The 27,110-nt window shown below is 43.1% G+C and overlaps 2 protein-coding genes across 7 annotated transcripts in view; one reads left to right on the top strand and one right to left on the bottom strand.

Moving 5' to 3' along the window:
- The window catches only part of AP4B1 (adaptor related protein complex 4 subunit beta 1), a 35,168-nt gene extending 22,964 nt beyond the window's left edge, over positions 1–12,204 (bottom strand). Inside the window, exon 1 of the mRNA XM_054553981.2 lies at positions 12,169–12,204. The gene's annotated coding sequence lies outside the window, so the exon portion shown is untranslated. The remainder of the gene's footprint in view (positions 1–12,168) is intronic.
- Positions 9,847–27,110, top strand: part of HIPK1 (homeodomain interacting protein kinase 1) — a 50,950-nt gene continuing 33,686 nt past the window's right edge. For 5 of the 6 annotated variants that reach the window (XM_054553946.1, XM_054553936.1, XM_054553926.1 and 2 more), the window contains exons 1-2: positions 9,847–12,473; positions 23,378–24,455. In XM_054553946.1, coding sequence (XP_054409921.1) covers positions 12,263–12,473; positions 23,378–24,455 — 1,289 coding nt within the window. In that variant the 5' untranslated portion in view covers positions 9,847–12,262. Of the gene's footprint in view, positions 12,474–12,673; positions 12,884–23,377; positions 24,456–27,110 lie in introns of those variants that run through there. The other variant, XM_009246036.4, reaches the window with a different exon arrangement.

Here is a 27,110-nt window from a genome sequence, read left to right as displayed (position 1 = left end):
AAACCCCAGTCATTGTCAGGAGTTCAAGTCTTTAAGGCCGGATCCTCAGCCTTCCCTCCCCTCTTTTACTAGGCTCTCAAGTCTCCTGCTCCGTGATCAGCAAATTCCTCTATGTCCTCAGCATCTTTTCGGAAAGTATCCATCACCCTCCTTGCCTAAATTGAAGACTGGCTTTCCTCTGAGCACACTGCTTTCTAGCCAGCTTCTCATATACAGGCTCTTTTTCTCTCCCCCTACTTCAAGGTAAGAAGGTGACATTGATGTTCTCCTTATTCTCCTTGCTGCCTCCTAACCATTATTGCCATTTGTTCCTGTGACTATCTGTCCTCCCATGAAGTGCATACTATCTAGCTATACCATCCCCTCCTTCCCATCCTCACTTATCAAGACTTGAGTCACTGACTCACGGCCTTCTCCTCCTTCACAACCTTGTCATCATTCTGGATGATTTCAACACCCTGGCCACTCAGCTTCCTTGACCTCATCTTCAAAGACCTTATTCTCTCTCTACCTCACCACCCTGTCATTACCAGAAATTGTACTACATCTGAAACCTCAATTTTAAACTTTTTCTCCTGGCTTATTTGCTCAAGTGCATCTGTGGGACTGACAACAAAATGAGACCTGAGTGATGAGCCAGCCAGATAAAGACCTGGTGGGGATGTCTAATTTAAAAATTGTTTTTGTAGAGACGAGGTCTCACTATGTTGCCGAGAGTAGGGAATAGGTATAGGGTTCAGGCAGAATCAGCCCCTGGGATAGGATGGGAATGAGCTTTGTGCCTAAGAAACATCAAGAAGTGAGTGTAGAGAAATGCAAATCAAAACCACAATGTGGTACCATCTCACACCAGTCAGAATGGCCATTATTAAGAAGTCAAAATGGTCAGGTGCGGTGACTCACACCTGTGATCCCAGCACTTTGGGAGCCTAAGGCAGAAGGATCACGAGGTTAGGAGTTCGAGACCAGCCTGGCCAAAATAGTGAAACCCCGTCTCTACTAAAAATACAAAAAATAGCCAGGCATGGCGGCGGGCATCTGTAGTCCCAGCTACTCGGGAGGTTGAGGCAGGAGAATTGCTTGAATCCGGGAGGCAGAGGTTGCAGTGAGCTGAGATCATGCCACTGCACTCCAGCCTGGACAACAGAGCAAGACTCCGTCTCAAAAAAAAAAAAAAAAAAAAAAAAAAAGTCAAAAAACAACAGACGCTGGTGAGGCTGCAGAGAAAAGGGAACACTTATACACTGTTGGTGGGAATGTAGATTAGTTCATCCACTGTGGAAAACAGTTTGGAGATTTCTGAAAGAAAAGAGAACTACTATTTGACCCAGCAATCCCATTCTGGGCATATATTCAAAGGAAAATAAATCATCCTACTAAAAACACCCCTGCACTTATCTGTCCATCCCAGCACTATTCACAATAGCAAAGACATGGAAGCAACCTAGGTGCCCATCAACAGTGGATTGGTTAATGGTAACTTGTGATGTGTAAAATAAAAAAATAAAATAACCCAGTGGACTGGATAAAGAATATGTGGTACATACACGCCAGGGAATACTATGCAGCCATACAAAGAAAGAAATCATGTCCTTTGCAGCAACAATGATGCAGCTGGAGTCCATTATCCTAAGCAAATTAACACGGCAACAGAAAATCAAATACTGCATGCTTTCATTTATAAGTGGACGCTAAACATTGGGTGGTCACAGACAGAAAGATAGCAATAACAGCCACTGGGGACAACTGGGCGGGGCACAAGGGTTGAAAAACTATTAGGTACTATGCTTACTACCTGGGTGATGGGATCAATCATACCCAAAACCTCAGTATTATGCAATATACCTATGAAACAAACCTGTTATGTGTACCTCCTGAATCTAAAATAAAAGTTGAAATATATATATTTCACACACACACACACACACACACACACAGGCCGCGCACAGTGGCTCATGCTGGTAATCCCAGCACTTTGGAAGCCAAGGTGGGCAGATCACCTGAGGTCAGGAGTTCGAGACCAGCCTGGTCAACATGATGAGACCCTGTCTCTACTAAAAGTACAAGAAATTAGCTGGGCGTGGTGGTGTGTGCCTGTCATCTCAGCTACTCGGGAGGCTGAGGGAGGAGAATTGAACCTAGGAGGTGGAGGTTGCAGTGAGCCGAGCTTGTGCCACTGCACTCCAGCCTGGGTGACAGAGAGAGACTCTGTCTCCAAAAATAAAAATTAAAAAAAAAGAAATATATACGTATAAACAAAGAAGAGTGTGTCAGAAGGAGAAGAAGAGGAGATGAGGTCAGAGAGGGAGGCAGGTGTTGGATCAGAAGTGACTTAATAGTTTAAAGTAAGAAGTTTAAATTTGATTGTAAGTGTACTTATAAGCTATTGGAGTGCTTTAAATTAGAGGAGTGATATGATCTGTTATATATTTTTGAAAACAACAGAGAATGGGGCAAAAATGAAAACAGGATACCAGTTAGGAAGCTCTTACAGCCATAAGAGATATTGGTCAGCTGAGCTGGGGAAAGGTGATTTACATTCTATTTGATTTTTTTTTTTAAAGTAGAGATGTGGTCTCACTATCTTGCCCAGGCTGGTCTTGAACTCCTGGCCTCATGATCCTCTCACCTGGGCCTCCCAAAGTCCTGGGATTACAGGCATGAGTCACCACACCTGGCCGGATTTACACTGTGTCTAGATAGGAATCTTTTAGAGTACCTTTTTATTACAAGCAGCTACAGTGAAAAAGAATATCTTTTCCTCCACCAAAGCTTTCACAAAGAAAAAGTGTATCTGTAACATATGTATACACACAAATAATATATAAATACACATATTTGTGGGGAATGAGAAAACAGGAAGAAATGAGTAAGCCAGTTTATAAGTAAATAATTGGAATATTTTATGAATTTAACATTATTTCCTATAATAGGCATGTTTTATAGCCATCTTCTTAAAAGAAATAGCATGTTTTACTTGATTTGGAGTCAACACAAGTCTTAGGGTTAGAGGTTACATTTCCTGAGACACTAAGACTCTTCAATAAAAAAACTTCATTAATCAGCGAGTACTTACTTTTTTTTATTTATATTTATTTATTTATTTTTTGAGACGGAGTCTCACTCTGTCGCCCAGGCTGGAGTGCAGTGGCATGACCTCAGCTCACTGCAACACCTGCCTCTCAGGTTCAAGTGATTCTCCTGCCTCAGCCTCCCGAGCAGCTGGGACCACAGGCACGAACCACCATGCTCAGCTCACTGCAACACCTGCCTCTCAGGTTCAAGTGATTCTCCTGCCTCAGCCTCCCGAGCAGCTGGGACCACAGGCACGAACCACCATGCTCAGCTCACTGCAACACCTGCCTCTCAGGTTCAAGTGATTCTCCTGCCTCAGCCTCCCGAGCAGCTGGGACCACAGGCACGAACCAGCATGCTCAGCTCACTGCAACACCTGCCTCTCAGGTTCAAGTGATTCTCCTGCCTCAGCCTCCCGAGCAGCTGGGACCACAGGCACGAACCACCATGCTCAGCTCACTGCAACACCTGCCTCTCAGGTTCAAGTGATTCTCCTGCCTCAGCCTCCCGAGCAGCTGGGACCACAGGCACGAACCACCATGCTCAGCTCACTGCAACACCTGCCTCTCAGGTTCAAGTGATTCTCCTGCCTCAGCCTCCCGAGCAGCTGGGACCACAGGCACGAACCACCATGCTCAGCTCACTGCAACACCTGCCTCTCAGGTTCAAGTGATTCTCCTGCCTCAGCCTCCCGAGCAGCTGGGACCACAGGCACGAACCACCATGCTCAGCTCACTGCAACACCTGCCTCTCAGGTTCAAGTGATTCTCCTGCCTCAGCCTCCCGAGCAGCTGGGACCACAGGCACGAACCACCATGCTCAGCGAATTTGCGTTATTTTTAGTAGACATGGGGTTTCACCATGTTGGCCAGGGTGGTCTCAAACTCCTGAACTTAAGTGATCCGCCTGCCTCAGCCTCCCAAAGTGCTGGGATTACAGGCGTGAACCACCGCACCCAATGCTTTTTAATTTTAATTTTTATTTATTATTATTATTTTTTGAGATGGAGTTTCACTCTTATTGCCCAGGCTAGAGAGCAATGGCATGATCTCAGCTCACCGCAACCTCCGTCTCCTGGGTCAAGCGATTCTCCTGCCTCAGCTTCCCGAGCAGCTGGGATTACAGGCATGCGCCACCATGCCCGGCTAATTTTGTATTTTTAGTAGAGACAGGGTTTTTCCATGTTGGTCAGGCTGGTCTCGAACTCCCGACCTCAGGTGATCTGCCTGCCTCGGCCTCCCAATGTGCTGGGATTACAGGCATGAGCAATCGCGCCCGGCCCTTACTTTTTATTTTTAAATTATTAAGATTATTATAGGGCCGGGCATGGTGGCTCATGCTTGTAACCCCAGCACTTTGGGAGACTGAGGCAAGTGGATCACGAGGTCAGGAGTTCAAGATCAGCTTGGCCAAGACGGTGAAACCCCATCTCTAACTAAAAATACAAAAATTAGCTGGGTGTGATGGCGCATGCCTGTAGTCCCAGCTACTCAGAAGGCTGAGGCAGGAGAATCGCTTGAACCTGGGGGGTGGAGATTGCGGTGAGCCGAGATCGTGCCACTGCACTCCAGCCTGGGCAACAGAGTGAGACTCCATCTCAAAAAAAAAAAGATCTCAGGTGATCCGCCCACCTTGGCCTCCCAAAGTGCCGGGATTACAGGCATGAGCAACTGCACCTGGCCATATTTTTAAATTTTTAAATATTTCCCATACAACATAGATGTATCAAGTATGTATATTTGTTATTCTATATTTCACTTCTCACGGACTTTCTAATTTCACAGATGGTATCAGTGGAGATGAATATTAGTAAATTCAGGATTTTTTTTTTTTTGAGATGGAGTCTCACTCTTGTTGCCCAGGCTGGAGTGCAGTGGCACAATCTCAGCTCACTACAACCCCTGCCTCCTGGGTTCAAGCAATCCTCTTGCCTTAGCCTTCCAAGTAGCTGGGACTACAGGCGTCTGCCACCACACCCGGCTAATTTTTGTACTTTTAGTAGAGACGGGTTTTCACCATGTTGGTCAGGCCAGTCTCGAACTCCTGACCTCTGATGATCTGCCCGCCTCGGCCTCCCAAAGTACTGGGATTACAGGCTTGAGCCACTGCGCCTGGCCAGGGTATCTTTTGGAAGTAACACTGAAGACATTTTCTGATGGATGGAATGAGGGAGGTAAGGAAAAGTTATTATCATCTTCATTTTCAAGATGAGGAAAGTGATGCTCATTAAGATGCCCACCATCATACCCTAATACCTACCAGAGTCAGGATTCCTATGGATGTCAGGCTCTGAAGCTCCTATTTTTCTATACTGGACATCCTAGGAGCAGTGAGGTTGTTCAGGTAAAAACCTATTTCACATCAGCGAATTTACCCTCTAGGGTTTTCATAGAGCACATTCCCCTATCCTACCCTGAGTGAAAAGAACCACTTGTTGACTGCTTACAGGTTTCATCAAAGTGAGTTTACAAAAGTAATAATAAAAAAATTAAATTCACAGTCAATGATGATAATTGTTATTTTGAGGTTTCTTCTTTTTTAAATAGAGATGAGATCTTGTTATGTTGCTCAGGCTGGTCTTGAACTCTGTCCTCAAGCAATCCTCCTGCCTCGGCCTCCCAGTCCTGAAGTTCTGGAATTACAGGCGTGACCAATATGAAATCTCCCTCCCTCCCTGACTTCCTTCCTCCCTCCCTTCTTCTCTCTCTCTCTCTTTTTTTTGTTTGTTTGTTTTGAGACAGGATCTGGCTCTGTCACTCAGGCTGGAGTACGTGGCACAAGTCTCAGTCTCTTGTGCTGAAGCAATCCTCCAACCTCAGCCTCCCTCTCAAGTAGCTGGGACCACAGGTGCACACCACCACACCTGGCTAATTTTTAATTTTTTCTTGTAAAGATGAGGTCTCACTATGTTGCCCACACTGGTCCTTCAACTCCTGGACTCAAGTGATCCTCCTGCCTCAGCCTCCGAAAATGCTGGGATTACAAGTAGGAGCCATTGTACCCAGTCCATTTGGAGTTTCTTAACCCCTATTCTATAGTTAACTGATCCTGATGCTTTGAGCACTGTGAATAAGCGCTCAGTAATTTACTCATCAAAACAGTTATAGCACCAACCATGTGTAAGGAATTGTGCTGGGCAGGGGACACTTCATTGGGGCTTTTCGATTTCTGAGTTTGTGGGAAGTGCAAAATGACTTAGCACAAATAATATTCGATTATTAAATTTCAAGTTCCTGTTCTGCTCCATTGCCCTTTTCATGTGGGTCTCTGTGTGCTTTCCCAAACCATTTATTTTGGTTTTAGATGTTGCTTGAAATTGATGATAGGGAAAGACATATGCAATGCAGATGCTAAATTCTGTGTAACAGTTGGTCAAAGAAAAGGTGAGAATCTTAGAGTGGGGAGGATGATTTTTTTAAAAAAGAAAAGGTTAGAAACTACATAACAGAGGAAGCATAATAATGAGAAATGATGACCCAAGGAAAGGGAGAAAAAACACTATTCCTTGCTTTTGCTAAATAAACAGTTGGTATACGAGAAAAGTGAGAAAGAGTAAGATCATTATGTGTAGAAAAGGGTGACATTAGAAATGATTATGGAGGAAGGAGGATCTGAGGAGTCATAAACATGGGTTATATAAGGAGTCAAGGCATTTGTTCTTTCCCCACAATAGTCTCTGGGTTGACCCTTGAAAATTAAGGGTAATTGTGCCTTGTCTCTAAATCCTGAAAACCTCCCTCCCTGCCACCCCACTTTTTTTTTTTTTTTTTTTTTTTTGAGACAGGGTCTTGCCCAGGCTGGAGTGTAGTGACAAGATCATAGCTCACTGCAGCCTCAACTTCTCGTGCTCAAGCAATCCTCCCACCTTACCCTCCTGAATAGCTGGGACTACAGGTGTGTGCCACCATGCCTGGCTAATTAAAAAAAGGAAGTTTTATCCTCCAAGACATCTGAATAAAATTGTTATAGAGACGAGGACTCACTATATTGCTTCCTTTTTTTTATTTAGATAAAATTGACATATTACTAAACATTTTAAAGTGGACAGTTAGTGCATTTAGTGCATTCACAATGCTGTGCAGCCATCAGCATGCTCTAGTTTCACCTTCCCTTTCATTTATTAGGAAATCTTGTATTCAAATCTTCTTTAATCCCATAATATGCCCCTTCATCCAAACTCCTGTTCCATTATTCCATCATTTCTGCTAGGACATTTCCCCAAAATGTCCATTATTCTAACCCTTGTCACTCTCATGCTAGATATTGTCCTTCATGAAACCAGATGAGGGGCCAGAACAACTTTTCCTGGTTTATTCCTGTGAGAAGAGAAGTGATAGAGGATGTAGTCCAAATGATTCATTTCATGACTTCTCAGATGTAGCTGATGTGGACCCAAGCAGATTCCTTGGATATTGAGAGCTGAATACAGGTATTGACCAGAATAGATTCTATCATTCAGTTGGACCAAGCCATTCTTCCAGATTGTCAGTCACCACTCATACTATGAGTAATCCTATATAGGAACCACACAGCTTCTGCCCGAACTATGCCACTAAAACCGCTCTCTCAAAGATCAAATACTATCTATCTATCCATCCATCTATCTATCTATGTATCTAATCTATCTACCTTAGAGATGGGGGTCTCAATATGTTGCCCAGGCTGGATTTGAACTCCTGGGCTCAAGCAATCCTCCTGCCTCAGCCTCCTGAGAAGCTGGGACTATAGGCACATGCCATCATGGACCAGCTAGCAGTGACCTTTCTGTAAGCCCCTGAGGTACGGGGACTGTTTGCTACAGAAGTTAGCTAAACCTAACCATTCATTTGAATAGGCAATGGACAGTGTCTGCCAAATTTCCCTATACAAGCTTTCTCTGCTAAGGATACTCAAAAGGAGTCTTAAGAGAAAAATCTTGGTGATACCTAAGTCTTGCAACTCTGAGGAAAGGGATGAGTAGGGAGACTGAAGGGCTGACATTCATATCCAAGCATTCAATAATAAATCATTGTGGGCCTAGTGCTCAGATCTTTTTTTTGGTTGGGGGGACGGAGTCTTGTTCTGTCGCCCAGGCTGGAGTGCGGTGGCGTGATCTTGGCTCACTGAAACCTCCGCCTCCCGGGTTCAAGCAATTCTCTGCCTCAGCCTCCCAAGTAGCTGGGATTACAGGTGCCCACCACCATACCTGGCTAATTCTTGTATTTTTAGTAGAGATGGGGTTTCACCATCTTCGCCAGGCTGGTCTTGAACTCCTGACCTTGCAATCTACCCACCTCGGCCTCCCAAAGTGCTGGGATTACAGGCATGAGCCACCGCACCCGGCCATGAAGAACATTTTATTACCCCTTTACCAGAAAAAGGCCTGTATTCTTCAAAAATATTAAAGACAAAGAAAAGCTGAGGAACTCTGCCAGATTAAAGAACGCTAAAGAGACATGACAATTAAATGTAATATATGATCCTAAACTGGATCTTGTGCTGGAAAATAAAAAAATGCTAAGAAAGATGTTACTGGATCAACTGACAACATTTGGAACATGGATGGTAAAGTATTACAGCAATGTTAAATTTCCTGGAGTTGTTAATTGTATGTATTTTGTTTACATAAGAGAATGTACTTATTAGGATATTCAAGTATTATGTGGTAAAGGAGCATGATGCATGCGATTTACTTTCAACTGCTTGGAAAAAAAAAAATGTATGTGGGCCGGGCACAGTGGCTCACACCTATAATCTTAGCACTTTGGGAGGCTGAGGCGGGTGGATTGCCTGAGTTCAGGAGTTCGAGACAAGCCTGGGCAACACGGTGAAACCCCGTTTCTACTAAAATACAAAAAAATTAGCCAGGTGTGGCAGCGGGCGCCTGTAATCCCAGCTACTTGGGAGGCTGAGACAGGAGAATCGCTTAAACCCAGGAGGTGGAGGTTGCAGAGAGCCAAGATCATGCCACTGCACTCCAGCCTAGGTGACAGATTGAGACTCTGTCTTAAAAAAAAAAAAAACAAAAACAAAACAAAAAAAAAACAAAACATGTATGTGTGTAATATAACTCTATCTATCTATCTATAACTGCAAATGATAAAGCAAAAGGGGCAAGATGTTAATAATCTGGGTCCTCTTTTTGTCACTCTTGCAACATATCTGTATGTTTAACATTATTTCCAAATAAAAAGTATTCTGGGGTCTGGATTTAAAAAAAATCATTGAGGTTCTCCTCCTGTTGGCTCAAGGGACTTTTCTGCTTTTTATCCTTTACTGCAGACCTTCACTCTAATCTGGTTTTCCCAGTTTCACAATCTGTTGACTTCTATTTAAATTCTCTTTTTTTCCTAGCCCCTAGGATTCACTATTTGTTTGAATACTTTGCCTAGCTTTTTGGCTCAGCTTCTCTCAAGACACAGCCTTCTGGTCAGCTTCTCCTATTTGGCCTTAAGCACTGCCACTCTTGGGCAAATGACTTCTTGCCTGCAGAACTGAATCTAGGCTCTAGGCCCTAGAAGGATGTCATACCCTGAATGAGACTTGAATGCTTCCAATTGCTAACTGCTCCATCTCCCTCTCAAGCTGCTCTGACCTTGTTTAGGAGGATATATTTCACATATCTGCCCCTTTCTTGCCTTCTTTCCTGTGTAATCAAACCCTCATCATAGTTTTCTGATTAGGATCCCTTTCTCCAGTCTTTACCCACTCCAGCCAGCCCTCTTCCTTCACCATCACTAGTTTTCTCTCACATTACCTGTCTGAATAAACTTCCTTTTTGAGATGGAGTCTCGCTCTGTTTGCCCAGGCTAGACTGCAGTGGCATGATCTTGGCTCACTGCAACCTCTGCCTCCCGGATTCAAGCGATTCTCCTGCCTCAGCCTCCCAAGTAGCTGGGATTACAAGCATATGCCACCACATCTGGCTAATTTTTGTATTTGTAGTAGAGATGGGGTTTCACTGTGTTGGCCAGGCTGGTCTCGAACTCCTGACCTCCAGTGATCTGCCACCTTGGCTTCCCAAAATGCTGGGATTACAGGCATGAGCCACTGTGCCTGGCTACCTGTGCAAATAAACTTCTAACAGCTCTACATTGCCTTTCAAAATCTGACTTAATTTACCTTACTACTTCCATATCGTGCAACTTCTCTGCTTAACTGTAAGCTCCTTCAGGGCACAGACCATGCCTTTTCTTCTGTGTATCCTTAATTTCTTTTTTTTTTTTTGAGACAGAGTCTCACTCTGTCACCCAGGCTGGAGTGTAATGGTGCAATCTCGGCTCACAGCAGCCGCCTTCTCCTGGGTTCCAGCGATTCTTCTGCCTTACCCTCCGGGGTAGCTGGGATTACAGGCATGCACCACTACGCTTGGCTAATGTTTGTATTTTTAGTAGAGACGGGGTTTCACCATGTTGGCCAGGCTAGTCTCGAACTCCTGACCTCAGGTGATTCACCCACCTCGGCCTCCCAAAGTGCTGGGATTACAGGCATGAGCCACCACACCCAGCCCCTTAATTTCTTATATAGTGCCTAGCACACAGAAGATGCTCTATAAATAGTTACTGAATGGACAAATGACTAAACTTTGAAACTTCTTTGACCTTACTATGCTCAAATATCACTTCTGATGTTCTTCTCCGACTCTCTCACTTATCTTATATATGTCTGCACACGTTTTTTCCTCATTAGACTGTAAGGTCCCTGAGGGAAAAGACCATGCTTTATTCACCTGTCTCACTCATACCTGACCCAGTGTCTAGAAGAGTGTATAGCACAGAGCAGGCACACAAGCAGTTTGCTGGATGAGTGAATGATACTAAAGAGGAGAAAATACAGACTTTAAGAAGCTCTCCGTATAGTGAGAAAGACTGAGGACCTAAGAGCAATGAAAATAGAGGTTAACAAGTATAAATAAAGAAGGTACAGGTTAATTTAAGTAATCAGATGATGATGCAGAATTCAAATAAAATAGGAGTCAATCAGCAAAGGTTCCCGAAAGGGTGAATTCTGAGAGATATTTGAAAAGAGGAAAGGGACATAACTTGAGAGAGCAGGAGTTTAGGAACATGTCAGAGAGTTAGGTTGAACCAAGGTATGATAAACATGTTTGAAGCTTACATTCTGAGCAGGATCTGTTCTACCCAGACCACAGGTTTCTGCCTTTTATTCTGGCTCATCAAGCAGGCATGTTTACCCACTCTTTCTGTCTTCATGTTTCCCAGGTCAGCCCAATGTTAAGACTTTAAGTTCTTTAAGTAGTATAAGGAAGTTTCTGTGAAAATATGCAAACAAAACTGCCTTGTGGGATCAAACATTTTTGGTAACCCTAGTTCTCTAGGGAAATAAACTTCCCTGTTCCAGATAAAATGGAACTGCTCCCCGTGTTGTTAATCCAGAGAGAAAGCCAAATGACTTCCCTTAAAAGGTACTTCATCACATTTTACACAAATTGTAGTTTTCTGTGTGTGTTATGGGGATCCAAGGAAATCAAAGATGTTAATGAGTGAGATTTGAGAAACAAAACTTGATAGTAGAATTTTGTCTTAGCCACATCTGCCCTTCTCCTCACAGAGTATATGCAAATACCGATGGTGACGGACAGTCACTTTCTAGAGCTCAGATCACTGCTGCCTCCAGCACTTGTGGGATGGAAAAAATGAAGAGATTACAGTTGCCCTAAAAATGTCCCCCACTTCAGGAATCTGAATATTTTACACAGCAGGAGATACATTGGAAGTCCTACAGAATCTCTTGACTTTGGGAGATTGCAACTGCTTTTCTATTAGGATAACCTAATTTTCTGTGTCCATTTTCTCAGAATGTTGTGCCCAACGCGTTCTGTTTCCTAAATACCCAGCCTTACTTCCTTCTGGTAGAGGCAAGAAAATTATGCTAGCATTCCCTCACTGCATGTTTTGAGCGTTTGAGTTCAGAGTACAGCTATTCTCTCTCCTCGTAATGTAAACACAGGTTCCCACGGCGGCAATGGGAGACTCCCCTAAGGGGCTCTTGACGTAAAGGAAGACTTCCAGATATGGTACACAGATGTCACATTGCTAGAACGTCTCTAGACGGCAAGGAAACATTAAAGCCTAACCTGAGGTAATCCCTCACCGGCAGTGGAGCTCCTCTGCTAGGCAGTCCTCCCGTACACTGCCCAAGCTCTGGGGGTGTCACACTAGACTGTGGTGATGTCACACTAGCTGGGATGACATTTTACAGTTGGATTCCGTACCACCGCCAGGCACCTTTAAATCACCGCGGAGTCTACAGTGCGGAGGGGGCGGGAAGTCCAGCCCCCGCACTCGATCCACGCTGGCTCCCTACGGAGGCCCACCCACTCGAGGCCCACCCACTCGCACTGCGATCAGTACTGTGCGGTAGTCCTAGAGAGTCCATTCAGCTGCACTTCCGCCTCAGTAGGTGTCATGGCGCGGGGCGGGTGAATAGTTCCGGCGAGGCGGGGCCGGCCGGGTTGAGGGGCGGCCGCTCGGCATTCCGCTCGTCGGGTCTGGCGACAACGGCGGCTGCGGAGCAAGGGGCCCGGCGGTAGCCCCGGACGGCAGCAGGAGGCCGAGGCGGGAGCGCGCGGGGCTGAGGCGGCGGCGGCGGCGGCGGCGGGAAGGGGCTGGGTGGTGGAGCGGGCGGGAGGCTGAGGAGGCTCCCCCTGCGGGACGGGCGCGGGGACGGCTCCGGGGGGCGGGGGCCGGGGCCCGGGCCGGCTCGCGCGGGGGGTATGATGACCCGGCTGCGGGGCCCCAGATCTCGTCTCCTCCGCCGCCTCCTCACGGTAGCCCCAGCTCGCGGCTGAGAACCAGACACACCGGCGGTGAGTGGAGACGGGCAGGAGGGGGCCTCGGCGGGGAGCGACTTCCCCTCAGCTCCCCGAGGCGGGGCCGGGCCGGCCGCCGGCTCTCCTGGAGCGCCCAGCCTGCGGGGGGCGCCTTCCTCAGAGGGCCCCTGCCTGGGACCGGGCGCCGCGTCCTGCGGCCCGGCCGCTCACGGCCGCTGAGGGGATTGCGTTCCCAGGAAGGTGGGGAGGCTCCGGGCTGGTTTTCGGGGCAACTCCCCCTGCCTTCTGCCACTTCTCGCCTGGGCGTGTTGTCCTTAAGTGACAGGGGACCGCCTTGCGTCTCCTCACTCGGCCGGTTTTTTTCCCTGGCTGTCGTGGCAGGTTCCCAGTGTGTGGCTTGTGCGTGTGTACTTCACAGCTCCGCTTATCACCATGGTTTTGGGTTATTTGTGCTGTTTGGGACCAGGAAGCCGTGTCTGGAGAGGACGACAGTGGGGTGGGTGTGGAAGCTTTTCTGTCGTCTCCGCTGATGTTCTGTAGTCGTTAGGCTTGTAATTTGTAATGACGGTGGAGACTACGTGAGACCAGCCCACCTAATGTATATCTGTACAAGGCAGATCTAGAGGTCTGGCCCAAAGGGAAACTTTTGCTGCCACCACTTTCAAAGCTTTCGTTAAAAAAACAAAAGGTGGGGGGGAAAGGTGGAGAAACAACCAAAATTCTGGTAAGGCCCACACTGTTCACAGGTCTGTGGGGAAGAGTCCCCTTTTTGTGCTTAGCAACCAAGACGTGGAGTTCCGTCTCCAGGAGCGTTGGTCTAACCTCCAGTTTGTTGTGGTGACGAGCTGTGAGCAATGGCCTGTGTTTATGCTGGGCGAGCTTTCTTTCCTACTTGGGGAGGGGGGTTCAGGATGGGAGGATGGGGGTAGGGAAGAGGGGGAAAAACTCCCAAGCTCCAGTAAGTCTTTTCTTTACTTAATCACTGATTTTGTTGTAGGTAGACTCATTTAGAGGCAGTCCTAGATGCTCTTTCTTATTAGTGACACTTTGGGAATTCTCAGTAATTGCATCAACATAATACTTTCAGCTATAGACTCTCTGTCCCAATCTGTCCTTTATCTTGTTTCTTAGTAACTGGTGAAAACAGCAGTGTGGCTTCCTGCTCCTGATGAAATGGGGTTAAATTAAGTGGCTGATGCCCTCAGCAAACCTACAATTTTCCTTTTGTTTGTGTAAAGCTATTTTTGATCTCTGGTCTGTAGGGGTTTTTTTGTGTGTGTGTGTGTAAGATTATAGAGAATGCAAACCATTACTAGCTTTTTTCATATAGAAGCCTAAAGCTTTCTGTAAAACATTTAAAAATCTAACAAATCATTTGACCTAATTTTCATTATTCAGTTGGTGATTTTGGATCTTTACATGTAATTATCTCAGGGTTCTGTGTTATAATACTGTTATGATGAAGGGTGTCATTGACTTTAAGATACTGTTCCTGGCTTGAAGGATATTTTAGTAAAGTACTTGCGGTTGGAACTGGAGGCAGCCAAGCCAGTAAAGCATCTTAGAATAAAATGGTGAATGAGATCTTATAAATATACTGGCTCTGGTTGGCAAGTAGAACTTTTGCTGGTGATACCTTCATGAATAGTTTATCCTATCTCTCGACACTGTAGTTTTGTGGTTTTTTGAGCAAGTTCGTTGGTAACTTGAGACTTCAAACCAAACCAGAACTTCCTTCTAAAAGAAAAAAAAAGAAGAGATAATCTCAAAGTTCACAATTCTTTGGAAAATAGACTTCTTTCATTCTGTGCTTTTGTTTTTATAAGCACAGCTCCATCAATGATTTGTTGGTACAAATCAGTGAGTCATACCGGCCTTGTAGAGTTCTTACACTTGGAACTTGTGCAGCTTGTTATATATTGTAACTGGTCTTGTAATTTGAAGTAATTTTGCAAACATGAGCTGCTTGATCTGCCACCTGCATGAGTGTATAACAGCAGTCTGTATTTTTTAGGTCTTTTTTAAAAAAATTTACTATTATTCCTCCCGTTATCTTCCCTTCCTCTCCCTTTGTGCCATTCTGAACACAAGTCATCAAGATTATTTTCCTTTAAGTACCACTTCAACAATCACTGGTTTGTCTTTTGGTTCCTTTTGTTTTTGTTCCTGATCTTCCCTTTAGTTGTTGGAACCCAGGTCCTAAATGCCTAATATATTCCTGTAGTGCATAATTTGGCACTTGAAAAATTTACATCCTGTTTTCATATTTTTCTTTCTTTTTCATGTGTTATATCATTTCAGCAACATTTTAAGTTCTTTGAAGGTAAGGAAACTTACATTTCTTTTAGATTCTTTTAGAACTTTACAAGGCCTGGTACAGTGCTTCCCCAGAGTGCTTAAGGAAAAAGAATGAGAAGACCTTTGCCAGCATTGCTACTCATTAGCTCTGGGTGAAACTCGTTTGGCCTTTTTGGATCTGTGTTTTTTTTTTTTTTTTTTTTTTTTTTTTATTTGAGACAGAGTCTCACCCTGTCGCCCAGGCCGGAGTGCTGTGGTGGGTTCAGGCCGGAGTGCAGTGGTGGGTTCAAGTGATTCTCATACCTCTGCCTCCTAAGTAGCTAGGACTACAGGCACTACAGGCACGCACCACCATGCCTGGCTAATATTTGTATTTTTAGTAGAGATAGGGTTTTGCCATGTTGGCCAGGCTGGTCTCAGACTCCTGACCTCAAGTGATCCACCTGCCTCGGCCTCCCAAAGTGCTGAGATTACAGGCGTGAGCCACCATGCCTGGCCTGGATCGCCTTTTTCTCATCTCGGAATTAGGGGGTTTTAGAATCTTTTAAGGTCCCTTTTATCTGTAAGAGTTCCAGTACTTTTTTGCTAGTGTCTTCTGCTCCAGTTAAATATATCTCCTTACTCCACACAGTTTTTTATTTTTCCACATCCTTTGGCATACTAGCATAGCAAAAGTCATCTCATTCTTCTGAAAGAGCCTCCTCCATCTTCCATTCTCCAAACTGCTATTGCCTTACTTAAGTCCCGTTTTCCTTCAGCCTTTGCTGGCATATTGTTTATGTTTCATATTGATCTCTGCTTTGTTAACTTTAACTTTTTCTTATCCTGGAAACTCCTCAAGGTATAGTTTTCTTAATTCTAAGCTTTATAGACCTATAGACTGTCATGTGCAGGTACTGAAATGTAGTACCTTTTTACTAAACACAAAGCACTTACTTTTCTTTTGTTCTGTTGCCATAGTCATTCCAAATAAATCTAAGTGAACTATTGATTTTGATACAAAGCAACAGCCTCTGCCACACTGAAGAAGTGAGCTTTAAGCAGAGACTAGAAGGGTAAGTAAAAGTTAGGAAAAGAAAAGGCTAAGGGGGAAAATGAAGTTCAGAGAGGAAACATGTTGAAGGAACTAGGGCCAGAGAAGGCAAGGTCTATTGTGGGAACCCAGAGAGACTTGGTAGTATTTGGAAGAGGAAGTGCCTGGGGAAAAGCGCAGATGAAACAAGGCTATGCAAGTAATCATGGTCCAGATCTTACAAGGCCTGGTAATCCAAATTAGGAATTTTGGTCTTTGTCCTAAGGTTTTAAGTGGGGGACAGGTACACATTTTTTTTTTTTTTCAGATGTGCATTTTTAAAAGCTTCAGTTGAGAGGTGAATAATGAATTGGGAGGGGAGCTTAGAAAAGGGGCTTGAGGCTGGCATCGTGGCTCACACCTGTAATCCCAGCACTTTTGGAGGCTGAGGTAGGTGGATCACTTGAGTCTAGGAGTTTGAGACCAGCCTGAGCAACATGGTGAAACCCTGTCTCTACAAAAAATACAAAAAAATTAGCTGGGCGTGGTGGCGTGTGCTGGTAGTCCCCGTTACTCGGGAGGCTGAGGTAAGAGGGTGGATTGAGCCCTGGAGGTCAAGGCTGCAGTGAAGGAACCATGATCATGTACTGCACTCCGGTCTGGGTGACAGAGTCTCAAATAAAGGGGGGAAGTTGAGAGTACAATTTGGAGGAAACCAGTTAAGCTGTTTAAGTATGGGATTGTGCAGTAGGGGTGGAGAAAACTTAGGAGAGTAGAGAGAGATTTAGGTGTTCTGTTGGAAAGAATTTTCTTCCCAAACTTGTCTCACTTTGTTTTTACAGAAGATGAATTCTTATCATCTGTAAAAATATGTATCAGAGTATGTGATAGACAATATGTACACCTGTGTTCATGTCATCTGAGGATAAGTGCTAGAGCAAGAAATCAATATATAGTACAATTTTTAGGTCATTTGGCTAACCAACTGTTAAATTGTATGAAAGAGGCAAAGATGACATTGAGCAAAAGCAACAGGAATTTATTACTGGTGTATCAGGAAAAAGGTTACTGAGGGGTAAGGACAAATCAGTGGAAAATGATTACCTGGGTTGTCATATCCAACTGTTCCATTCAGGGTTATAATATTTGGATCCTTTTAATAAGATTATCTGCCTATAGTGCTTATAGTGTGGAGCACCCAGTAAATAATGTTAAATGGATGTGACCATGCCAGGGAGTGGGAAAGTTGTTAATCTGTTTTTGAAAGCCTTGGATTCTAGCTATTATCTTTTAGCAATAAGTACAAGTACCAATGATCTTTTGCCCATCATTGCTAATTTGGTATTAATGCACTGGGCAAATTTGTCATTATATTGAGATGGTTAAGTCCTTGGAAAGTCAGGTTTGAAATGTAAAGACTTCATTTATTGCTGGAGTCAAGAGGCGCAGCATTTTCAGGAAGTCAAAAATAGCTTTTTATGCCAGGTACGGTGGCTCATGCCTGTAATCTCAATATCGTGGGAGGCCAAGGCAGGAGGATTGCTTTAGAGCAGGAGTTTGACACCAGCCTGGGTAACATAGTAAGACCTCATCTCTGAAAAAAAAAAAAAAAAAAAATTAGCCAAATGTGGCATGTGCCTGTAGAAATTAGCCAAGCGTCCTGGTGTGTGCCTGTAGTCCTAGCTACTTGGATGGCTGAAGCAGAGGATTGCTTGAGCCCAGGAGTTCGAGGTTACAGTGAGCTGTGATCACACCACTGCATTTCAGCCTCAATGACAGTGGCGAGACCCTGTCTCAAAAAAAAAAAAAAAGAAAAAGAAAAATAGCTTTTTTTTTTTTTTTTTAAACTTATTTTAGGTTCAGGGGTACATGTGCAGGTTTGTTATATAGGTAATCTATATGTCACAGGGGTTTGGTGTACAGATTATTTTGTCATCCAGGTAATAAGCATAGTGCCTGACATTTATTTTTTCTGATCCTCTCCCTTCTCCCACCCTCCACCCTGAAGTAGGCACCAGTGTCTGTGGTTGGCCTCTTTGTGTCCATGTGTTCTTGTTCTTTAGCTCCCACTTATAAGTGAGAACATGGAGTACTTGGTTTTCTGTTCCTGTGTTTGTTTAGGATAGTGGCCCTCCAGCTTCATCCATGTTGCCTGTTGCTGCAAAGGACATGGTCTCGTTCTTTTTTATGGTTGCATAGTATTCCATGGTGTATATGTATCACATTTTCTTTAGTCTACCATTGATGGGCATTTAGGTTGAATTTCACGTCTTTGCTATTGTGAATAGTGCTGCAGTGAACATGTGCTTGTGTCTTTGTGGTAGAATGATTTATATTCCTTTGGGTATATACCCAGTGATGGGATTGCTGGATCTAATGGTAATTCTGTTTTAAATCCTTTGAGGAATTGCCACATTGCTTTTCACAATGGGTGAACTAATTTATACTCCTACCAGCAGTATAAGTTTTCCCTTTTCTTCGCAACCTTGCCAGCGTCTGTTATTTTTTGACTTCTTAGTAATATTCATTCTGACTGGTGTGAGATGGCATCTCATTTTAGTTTTGATTTGCATTTCTCTAATGATTAGTGATGTTGAACAATTTTTCATATGCTTGTTGACTGCAAGTGTGTCAAAAATAGCTTTTTAATTTATTGAGTTGCTATTCACATTGAATTGAAAATATCTGTAATTTGCGTCACAGATTCTGATATATAGTAAGTTTTCCACAGATGTTAATTCTGTTTTTGTTGTTGTTGTTTGAAAGCTCTCCACCTAGGAAGAGAATTGCCTCCCCACTTGCAAAGGCAAGTTTAGTGGAACATAATATCTTTATCTTGTGTCTAGAAATTGCTATTTTAGCTGAGTTTCAGAGTAGAATATAAATAAGAGTCTGTTGGTTTTTCTAGGCCATTGTGATTCTGTATTTTCTTCTCACCTTGTGTTAATTGAGGTCAGAATGAGTCTCAGCCACACTATAAGAGCCCTGGTGGTCTGATACTGACTTTTTGTACATCACACCCTTGCTGTGGGGAAGACCAGTGAAAGAATTCTGAGTTGTCCTTTCCCTTTGGGTGAACTAAATTTGTCTTTATGGATAAGAACTATAATCATTTAATATTAAAACATAATGAAAAATGTCCTAGAACTTGTACTTTTTTGAGTGCCCAATGTGAAGATCTGAAATCATAAGTAATCTTTTATTATGTTTTTTGGGTAAAAAGTTGGCAGTAATGTTACTCTGCTAAAAGCAAAATTTTATAGAGTATCTATTTACGAATCTTTTTTTTTTTTTTTTTTTGAGATGGAGTCTCGCTCTGTCGCCCAGGCTGGAATGCAATGGCGTATTCTCAGCTCACTACAACCTCCGCCTCCCGGGTTCAAGTGATTCTCCTGCCTCAGCCTCCTGAGTAGCTGGGATTACAAGTGCATGTCACCATGCCCAGCTAATTTTTGTATTTTTAGTAGAGATGGCGTTTTAGCATGTTGGTCAGGTTGGTCTCGAACTCCTGACCTCATGATCTGCCTGCCTTGGCCTCCCAAAATGAATACATTTTTAAAAATTTGGTATTTCATGAATTCTTTTCAGTATTACTTTATGACCCCCCATTCACAGACAGTTGCTGCAAACTGCAAATTTTCTATTTAGATTCTTTTACTAAATACTTTAAGTTACATAAAAGTTGTGTTTATGTTTTTTGATAGATTGTTAAAATTAGGTGAACAATAGTAACATTGTTAATGGAAAACAAATTTAGAAAATTTGCTTCCTTTTGTTGTTCAACAGGTTGGCTTAATTTTATGATAAATACACATATATTTTAATAGGTGCATTTTGTAAAGGAGCTACTTGGTTTCAGATTTTTCTTTTATTATATTTGGTATTTCAGTGAAGTAGGTAGAACAAGATGATTTGTAAATTCAGCCTCACAGTTAAATTGTACTGACCTTGGCTTTTAATTTGTACTTTTTTTCTCTTCAAAGTTTATATAAATTATGGAAACTCTTAAAGTAAATCTCAACTGGGTTTTAGAAATTGAAGGCAGAGGATTTGTTCTTTCCAGCTGAATAGTCCAGTGCAGGTGGTTTCTAGTTGTATTCAGGCACAAAGAAATGTACATACTGCCTTTTGATGTTCTGTAACACCCTTTGTCATGTTTCCTTCCTTTCTTGTTGTGTGTGTTTATTCTCTTATGATTAGTAATGTTATACTATATGGATTGGAGTAGAGACTTCCCCCATGACTCAAGGACCACACAGATAAAAAGGAGGGAAGAAATTAAAAAAAAAAAATCAAGGATTGAGCATTTGAAAATACTACAGTTGAAAGTGAGTGGTAGGGAGTTGTATTTAATAGATATGAGATTGGTAGGCAGGGGTCAAATAATTCATCAAACAGATAATTGAGTATGTATATATTGTCAGTCTGTATAAGGCTTTGGTGATAGAAGAGCAAGACAGAGATGGTACATGTGCCGGAGCTTATACTGTAGCTGGGAATGTAGCATTAAAGAAATACTTTCAAGTTAACAAGGTGCTGTGGGAATGCATGGTGGGGGCAGGGGGTGATCGTAGGGAGCGTTTCTGCATGTGACAGAGGTGTCAGGGCAGTTTTCGCAGCAAAAAGTCTTCAACATATTTAGAGGGCTTGGAGGTTAGTGGCCTTCCAAGAACTAAAGAAAGAAAGGCAGTGTGGCTAGAGTGGGGGTTAGGGGAGGAATCAAAGTGGGGAGATGTTGGAAGGCGGCAAGTGGATTTTGGAGTGCATTTTAAGGCAGGTTGACACAGGTTTTTTTTTGAGATAGGATCTAGCTCTGTTGCCCAGGCTAGAGTGCAATGGAGTAATCACAACTCACTGTAGCCTCAATATCCCGGACTCAGATGATTTTCCTGCTTCAGCCTCCTGAGTAGCTGGGACCACAGGCATGTGCCACTTATTCTTGGCTTTTTTTTTTTTTTTTTTTCCGGTAGAGATGGAGTCTCCCCATGTTGCCCTGGCTGGTCTTGAACTCCTGGGCTCAAGTGATCCTTCCACCTTGGGTTCCTAAAGTGCCAGGATTACAGGCGTGAGCCACCACGCCTGGCCTAATTTTTCTTTTCTTTTCTTTCTTTCTTTCTTTTTTCGTTAATGCTTCCCAGGCTGATCTTGAACTCCTGAGCTCAAGTGATCCTCCTGCCTGGGCCTCCCAAAGTGCGGGAATTACAGGCATGAGCGACCATGGCCAGCCAAGTTGAGAATCTTGGACATTATCTCCAAAGCAATGAGAAACCCTGGGAGAAGGGGAAGCAAGATGGTTAAGAAGAGAGAGCAGTTATCCGATTTGCATTGTTTAAAAGCAAAGATCTATTGAGTGGATTTAAGGAGATTAGTTTGGAAGCTACTGGCAGTTTGAACTAGAATGGTGCCAATAAGGGTAGGGAAAAAGGACTGATTTGAAATATACTTAGGAGGTCAGGGGCAGTGGCTCACGCCTGTAATCCCAGCACTTTGGGAGGGTGAGGGTGGGTGGATCACTTGAGCTCAGGAATTTGAGACCACCCAGGCAACATGGTGAAAACCCATCTCTACTAAAAATACAAAGAAATTAACTGGGTGTGGTCATGCATGCCTCTAGTCCCAGCTACTTGGGAGGCTGAGGCAGGAGAATCGCTTGAGCCCCAGAGGCGAAGGTTGCAGCGAGCCAAGATTGCGCCATTGCACTCCAGCTTGGGCTACAGAGTGAGACTCTGTTTCCAAAAAAAAAAATATATATATATATATGTGTGTGTGTGTGTATATATATATATATACACACACACACACTTAGGAGATGGAATGGATAAGATAGAGATTAGATGTGGAAGAATAAGGGAGAGGAATGAGTCAGGATAATAGTATTAAATATGTGGTAGACACTATCACTTTACATGTATTAAATTATTTAATTCTCAGAACAACCCCATGAGGTAGGTGTTACTATCACCATTGTGTAGCTGAGGAAACAGACATCCCTGATTTTTTTTTCCTTTTTTTTGAGACAGGGTGTCACTCTTTCACCCTGGCTGGAGTGCAGTGGCGCGATCACAGCTCACTGCAGCCTCTACCTCTGGGCTCAGGTGATCACTTCTGCCTTCTGAGTAGCTAGGACTACAGGCATGTGCCACCATGCCTGGCTAACTTTTTTTTCTGTTTTTTTTTTTTGTTGTTGTTGTTGTTTGTTTGTTTTAGAGACGGTTTCACCATGCTGCCCAGGCTGGAGCTCCCTGATTTCTGGCTTGAGGCGTTGGATGTGTGATGGCATCTCATAATTAAGATAGAAAACTGAAGGTGGGGTGGAGGCTCGTAAGTTTAATTCTGAATGTATTGAATATGAGGTGTTTGTAAAATGTCCAAGTTGCAGTGTTAAGTAGTCATTTGGATATAGGATTTGGAGTTCAAAGCGAGAGAATCCTGGGTTAGAGATAGAGATTTTAGTCTTTTGAAGATGACTAATTTTGAGGAATAATTATTAAAAAGGTGGAAAGGGTAGAGCAAGGAAAGAGGGATTACTATAGAGCCCCAAGGCATATGAGATCGGATGGTTGAAAATGGAGAAGATAAATATGAAATGGCTTGTGTGCTATGTCAGATGTTTGGACTTTATTCTGAAAAAATAGCTTTCAGTTTAATCTGTGGGCTTATTGAGCTGGAAGTATCTGTGGGATATTCAGGGACAGAAAGCTGGACTGTTCTTACATCCTTTCCTCATATTTTTCTACTAACTTTCCTTGGTTCTTCAGAATGTACTCTAGCTTTCTCATCATCCTGGTTACCTTTTTTTTTTTTTTTTTTTCAGTTTTAGTATTTTTAGAGACAGGGTCTCACTATGTTGCCCAGGCTGGTCTCGAACTCCTCAGCTCAGGAGATCCTCCTGCCTTAGCCTCCCAAAGTGCTGGAATTAAAGGCTTGAGCCACTGTGCCTGGCCCATACTGGTTACTTTTTTATCTTAAAATGTGGTAGACAGTTGAATGCATTTTATGTATGACCTGAGCAGAGTGGATAATCTTCACTTTGTCCAGCACATTCTGTACACTGTTTCTATGAATATAGGTCAAGATTGAATTAGTTTTTGAGAAGAGAACATTATTACATCGTGTTTCTTTTATCAAGTAAAAGTGTGTGTGTGTGTTTGTGTGTGTTTTAAATCTAAGCCTTGTATCTCTTATCCTTGTGGTCTAATTCTTCCTTTCTCTCAATATAGGTATGGCATCACAGCTGCAAGTGTTTTCGCCCCCATCAGTGTCGTCGAGTGCCTTCTGCAGTGCGAAGAAACTGAAAATAGAGCCCTCTGGCTGGGATGTTTCAGGACAGAGTAGCAACGACAAATATTATACCCACAGCAAAACCCTCCCAGCCACACAAGGGCAAGCCAACTCCTCTCACCAGGTAGCAAATTTCAACATCCCTGCTTACGACCAGGGCCTCCTCCTCCCAGCTCCTGCAGTGGAGCATATTGTTGTAACAGCCGCTGATAGCTCGGGCAGTGCTGCTACATCAACCTTCCAAAGCAGCCAGACCCTGACTCACAGAAGCAACGTTTCTTTGCTTGAGCCATATCAAAAATGTGGATTGAAACGAAAAAGTGAGGAAGTTGACAGCAACGGTAGTGTGCAGATCATAGAAGAACATCCCCCTCTCATGCTGCAAAACAGGACTGTGGTGGGTGCTGCTGCCACAACCACCACTGTGACCACAAAGAGTAGCAGTTCCAGCGGAGAAGGGGATTACCAGCTGGTCCAGCATGAGATCCTTTGCTCTATGACCAATAGCTATGAAGTCTTGGAGTTCCTAGGCCGGGGGACATTTGGACAGGTGGCTAAGTGCTGGAAGAGGAGCACCAAGGAAATTGTGGCTATTAAAATCTTGAAGAACCACCCCTCCTATGCCAGACAAGGACAGATTGAAGTGAGCATCCTTTCCCGCCTAAGCAGTGAAAATGCTGATGAGTATAATTTTGTCCGTTCATACGAGTGCTTTCAGCATAAGAATCACACCTGCCTTGTTTTTGAGATGTTGGAGCAGAACTTATATGATTTTCTAAAGCAAAACAAATTTAGCCCACTGCCACTCAAGTACATCAGACCAATCTTGCAGCAGGTGGCTACAGCCTTGATGAAGCTCAAGAGTCTTGGTCTGATCCACGCTGACCTTAAGCCTGAAAACATCATGCTGGTTGATCCAGTTCGCCAACCCTACCGAGTGAAGGTCATTGACTTTGGTTCTGCTAGTCACGTTTCCAAAGCTGTGTGCTCAACCTACTTACAGTCACGTTACTACAGGCAAGTGGCAAATGCTGAAAATCGTATCTTAGGCTAGAGTTCTGTCCTTATATTTAACATATACCCCATAGGCTACATATAGCAATGAATTTGTTTATAGATTCTGAGATAGAAATAGGATATGTTTTAGCTCATTCTATGTGTGTGGCATTCCTATGTATGACATTTTCTTATTTCTGAAATTTTATCTAGCACTGGAAAAATTAACTCAGTCTGATTCTGAAAGTTGTTACTAGTTGAATTATACTAGCACCTGGTTCTTTTCTTTAGTATCATTATACCTCATTTTCCCATTTTATTTATTTTATTTATTTATTTATTTAGAGACAGAATCTCGCTCTGTCGCCCAGGCTGGAGTGCAGTAGTGCGATCTCAGCTCACTGCAAGCCCCGCCTCCTGGGTTCACGCCATTCTCCTGCCTCAGCCTCCTGAGTAGCTGGGACCACAGGCACCCGCCATCGCGCCCGGCTAATTTTTTTTGTATTTTTAGTAGAGACGGGGTTTCACCATGTTAGCCAGGATGGTCTCGATCTCCTGAGCTTGTGATCCACCCGTCTCGGCCTCCCAAAGCGCTGGGATTACAGGCGTGAGCCACCGCGCCCAGCCTATTTATTTATTTTTTTAAGATGGAGTTTCACTCGCACCCGGGCTAGAGGGCAGTGGTGTGATATCGACTCACGGCAGCCTCCACCTCCTGGGGCCAAGTGATTTCTCCTGCTGCTCCTGTCCTGAGTAGCTGGGACTACAGGCACCTGCTACCATGCCCAGCTAATTTTTTTGTTTTTAATAGAGATAGGGTTTCACCATGTTGACCAGGCTGGTTTTGAACTCCTGACCTCAGGTGATCCACCCGCCTCGGCCTCCCGAAGTGGTTAGAGGCATAAGCCACCATGCCCAGCCATTTTCCCATTTTAAAGAGTCTTGAAATATACAAAGATATTTACTTATTTGTAATGAATCTGAGCATATGTTGCTGTTTTTTCGAAGCTCTTATCTTGGCAGGTAAAATAACTTGGGAATAACTCCAGGTTTAACTCTAGTAACATTTTATTCTTTTACATTTTCTTCTGTAGTAGCATGTATTGAATTACACGATTGCTACAATCTCTTCCTGTTTTAACATTCTCTAAATACTTTGAACGTAATGGGTTATCCTAGAATGGCCTTGACCCAAGTACCTTATACTTTAATGATATATATTTCTAGATTGATAGTTTTAATGTAGCTACCGTTTTAATATATAATAATTATTGGGACAGTATGTAAATGCTGATATATACAATTTTGTCTGTACCATAACCAAGGCTTTTAAAATGTGCTTTTTATCAGCACCCATTTAGTTACTTGCCTAGTTATTAATTTTAAGGAATCTAATATTTAGTTTTAATGGCCATACATTAAATACAAATCATGTAAGCATCCAATCAAGAAGTGAAATAATAAACAAAAACATAGATAACCTATAAAATATGTTTATAAGGAGCTATACATGCCAGATGCCTGTAATAAAATTTGAGGAAATAGAAATTCTGAATTAAGAATTTTATATTATGTGTGAAAATAATGTGAGGATATTTTAACCCATACAAGGACTCAGAAAAAATGTCATCTGCATGTTTCCTTTTTTAAAAACATTGTGGTAAGGTCTTTATAATAGGAAGTTTACAATGTTAACCATTTGGTACCACTCAGTATGTTAAGTACATTCACAGTGTTGTGTAACCATCACCGCTGTCTGTTAAGTATATTCACAATGTTGTGTAACTATCACCACTATTTCCAAATGTTTTCATCACCCAAAACAGAAATTCTAACCATTAAGCAATAACTCCCTATTCTCCCTTCTTCCTACCACTGGTAATCTTGATTTGACTTTCTGTCTCTATGAATTTGCCTATTCTAGATACTGCATGTAAGTGGAATCATACAATATTTGTCTTTTTGTGTCTAGTTTATTTCACTTAGCATAATGCTTTTGAGGCTAATCCATGCTGTAACATGTATCAGAACTTCATTCCTTTTATGGCTGTATAATATTCCATTGTTTGTATATACCACATTTTGTTTATGCATTCATCTGTTGGTAGATACTTGGGTTGTTGCTACCTTTAGGCTGTTGTGAGTAATGCTGCTATGAACATTGGTGTACAAGTATCCTAGTCCCTATTTTCAGTTCTTTTGGGGATATAGCTAGGAGTGGAATTGCTGGGTCACATGATAATTCTATGTTTAACTTGTTGCAGAATTACCGAATTATTTTCCATGGAGGCTGCACTATTTTACATTCCTACCAGAAGTGGATGAGCATTCCAAATTTCTCCACATTTTCTCTGACATTTGTTATTTTTTTTATTTAAAAAAATTGTTTGTTTATTTTTACGGAGACAGGGGCTGCCTCTGTTGCTCATGCTGGAGTGCAGTGGCGCGATCATAGTTCACTGTAGCCTCCAACTCCTGGGGTTTTGAGCAATCCTCCCACTTCAGCCTCCCAAGTAGCTAGGACTGCAGTCACACTCCACCATACCTGGCTAATTACTATTATTTTATTTTTTGTAGAGACAGGTTTTTGAGGGTCTCATTTTGTTGCCCAACCTGGTCTCAAACTGCTGGCCTCAAGCCATCCTCCTGCCTCAGTCTCCCAAAGTTCTGGGATTA

This window comes from Pongo abelii, chromosome 1, assembly GCF_028885655.2.
Source record: "Pongo abelii isolate AG06213 chromosome 1, NHGRI_mPonAbe1-v2.0_pri, whole genome shotgun sequence".
Classification (NCBI taxonomy): domain Eukaryota; kingdom Metazoa; phylum Chordata; class Mammalia; order Primates; family Hominidae; genus Pongo; species Pongo abelii.
Note: the sequence above shows the minus strand (reverse complement) of the source record. Positions and strands in the feature narration are given on the sequence as shown.